This window comes from Centruroides sculpturatus, unplaced genomic scaffold (assembly GCF_000671375.1).
Source record: "Centruroides sculpturatus isolate CEXI.00-Female unplaced genomic scaffold, Cexi_2.0 scaffold12, whole genome shotgun sequence".
NCBI lineage: Eukaryota > Metazoa > Arthropoda > Arachnida > Scorpiones > Buthidae > Centruroides > Centruroides sculpturatus.
In genome coordinates this window covers 1,079,144-1,081,935 of record NW_019384438.1, presented here as the reverse complement: position 1 = coordinate 1,081,935, position 2,792 = coordinate 1,079,144, and the positions used below count along the sequence as shown (strand labels likewise).

At 34.2% G+C, this 2,792-nt stretch overlaps 1 protein-coding gene across 1 annotated transcript; it reads right to left on the bottom strand.

The window, feature by feature from the left end:
* Positions 1-5: 5 nt before the first annotated feature.
* On the bottom strand, positions 6-792 carry LOC111620052 (the record flags this gene model as incomplete). Its single annotated transcript, XM_023361896.1, has 1 exon — positions 6-792. A coding segment is annotated over exon 1 (765 nt), but the record flags the coding sequence as incomplete, so codon positions are not given.
* Positions 793-2,792: the final 2,000 nt, after the last annotated feature.

The following is a 2,792-nucleotide window of genomic DNA, read 5'->3' as shown; positions in this document are numbered from 1 at the left end:
CTTCTTTCTCCGTATAACATGTAAGTTAAACTAATATCCACTCCAAATCCTCCAACCACTCTATGTGCAAATTCTGGAAGCACGAAAAGAATCGATTTTGATGGTAATTCACCAGCATTATAATACCATTTGTCGGGTCGGTAATACCTATAAGAATAGTGCCAATATTTTAAAAATCTTGCATTCTTATGCGCTATTATCACTTGACTCCCTAAATATTGATTTATATCGCAATTGATAACGAACTCGAATCTTCGAAAATCGTGTAGTGACTTAACGACAAACACGTCGTTATCTAAATAAATTCCTCCATATTCCCGAAGAATTTCTATACGAGAGATATCAGATGCGTGTTGTACGAAGCTTATTTTTATATCATGAATATATTCTGGTTTCTTTCTATACTGCAATTTCAGCTGTGGTATGTCTTTAATCATGTCCCAGTATTTTCCAGTTAAGTTGTGACAATTGCAATGGATGATTATCTTCTCCGGCTTGTGATTCAGAAGTATGGATTTGATGTTGACCATATCAACGAACGTCACGTTTGTATTATCGAAGCGAATTAAGTGAACAATGTCTGGAATAATGTAATAAGGAAATCCAGTTTCATTGTTTGAATCGGTAAAATCGAATAGATCCTCTGAATGCAGCTTTGAGACGTCATGTTTCAGATTGTAATGGTAAATAACGAATATAAGGAACAATAGGAGTACCAATGCAGTTGGCAATTTTAAAATATTTTTGTAAAGCTTCTTACAAAGGTTCATGTTTTACGTGTTCACAAATTTAACCGCAAACTGAAATTGAAAAGAAAAAAGTACATTAGTCAATATTTTATTATATATTAATTTTTGTTTAAAAATTTACAATTAGCTGAAAATTGTTAATTTAGAATACAGTCGACCCCCCTATAACCTACGTTCCTATAACGGAAATTCCTATAACGTAGCGAAAAAATTGTAGCAACTTTCGTATAACGTACCTCCTATAACGTCGTTTCGCGAGAAGATTGATAGAGTCTGGACCAATAGTGGATGAGCAGCCGAACTACTTTCCTCCGACCCTGCGCCACGCTACGGAGCGGCTAAATTGAGTTTGCTATCGTCTGTTTAGTATTATATATAAATTATATATAAATTAGGTACTGTACATATAATTATATATTAATTATATATAAATTAGGTNTATTATATTAAATATTATACAAATAGTCAGTATTATGTATGATTATAGCAAATCTATAGGCTATAAATAAATCAGAAATAATATTAATATAAACCCGAAGTTTCGTAAATGATTGTATTGTTGCGATTTCAATAATGCGAACAATATTAGTGTTTTCTAACAATATTTACGAAAGTGAATAATTCTTAAAGCGCTTTCAAGTGGAAATAGTCGATATAAACGATGAATAGACGCGATACATTAATGGTAATTTTACCGTTATTTATTTTATTGTATGCTCCTACGGGGCATAACTCCATGATAAGTCTAGAAAAGAAACTCATGAATGAAGCAAACTGGTTGACCCTCGGTTCTCCAACTGAGAAACGGGTTGCTTACGATGACGCTTTAAACAGTGCGATGTCTTCACCACAGTTTAAAAAATACAGTGGTGTGTATATTCCTCAAAGTAAGTCAAAAGTTGGAGGATTGGACTGGCTCGTCAGACCGACCCAATTTTTGAAACAGCTACGAAGCAAAAAATTAGAAATGGACACAGATAAAGATCATGAAGAATTTGAACGAAATCAAGATTTAACTAAACAGATAACTGTAAAAAATTCAAAAAGCAAAGATCAGAAGCCATCTTTTTACATAGAAAATTACAAAAAATACAAAAAGTCATATTTTATGAGAAATTACGCAAATAATGAGCTCGACCAAAAAGCAGACATGGATCAAGCGGGAAAATTAAATGGAAATGTAAGATTTTCGAAGAATAGTTTTAAAAATCGTCTTAATAGAATGTTAATCGGTCCAATCAGACAGAAAGCCAATGAAATTAAAATACCAGAAAATACAACTGATATCAAGGTGAGAAAAGAGCTTACCGAACAAGAAATGAAAATCGTAATGAAAAAAATCGGCCGTGCCATTTCCATGGTATTGGTTGCTTTCGTTATAGTATCATTAATACTTCTACTTGCTACTGTGCTCGTGTACGTTTTCTTTAGAATATTTAACGAAAAACCGTCTAAACAACAAAAGTACGAAGCACCTCAACGATCAAAATCCATTTTCTTCGTCGATATCGAGTCATCTCATCACGAGAGCGAAAAACACGTCAGTTCGGAAGAGATCCGTAATGAAACTGTATTGACACTGGAAGAAACACTGGGTGAGGAAGATTTTGAAGAAACATCTCCCCTATTGTCTGCAAAATCAACATCACCAAAAAATGAAAAGGATAAACATGATTCATCTTCCTCGAATGGAACCGAAACTGTACAGATGACGGCCAAAATTAAAAGTCCTGCTTCCGGTAGCGTAGAAACCATATATAGTTCTCCATCTTATGCGAGTGGCTCGTCTCAGAAAGAGAAAGAAACCCAATTAGACACCAACGTCAAACAGCAAAACAGAAACAGTTTATACGAAGAAGAGATTTGTAATTTTCAAAAATCTTCCGAGGCGTTATCCGAAGAGGAAAAAATCTCTCATTCTCTCACAAAGACGAACGAGGATGTCGCTACATTTCAGGACACGAAAACACGAGAGATCGATATTTCCAGTAAGGAAAGTGGGTCAGAACAGCACCCAATTAAGTTTTCATTAAACAATCAAAC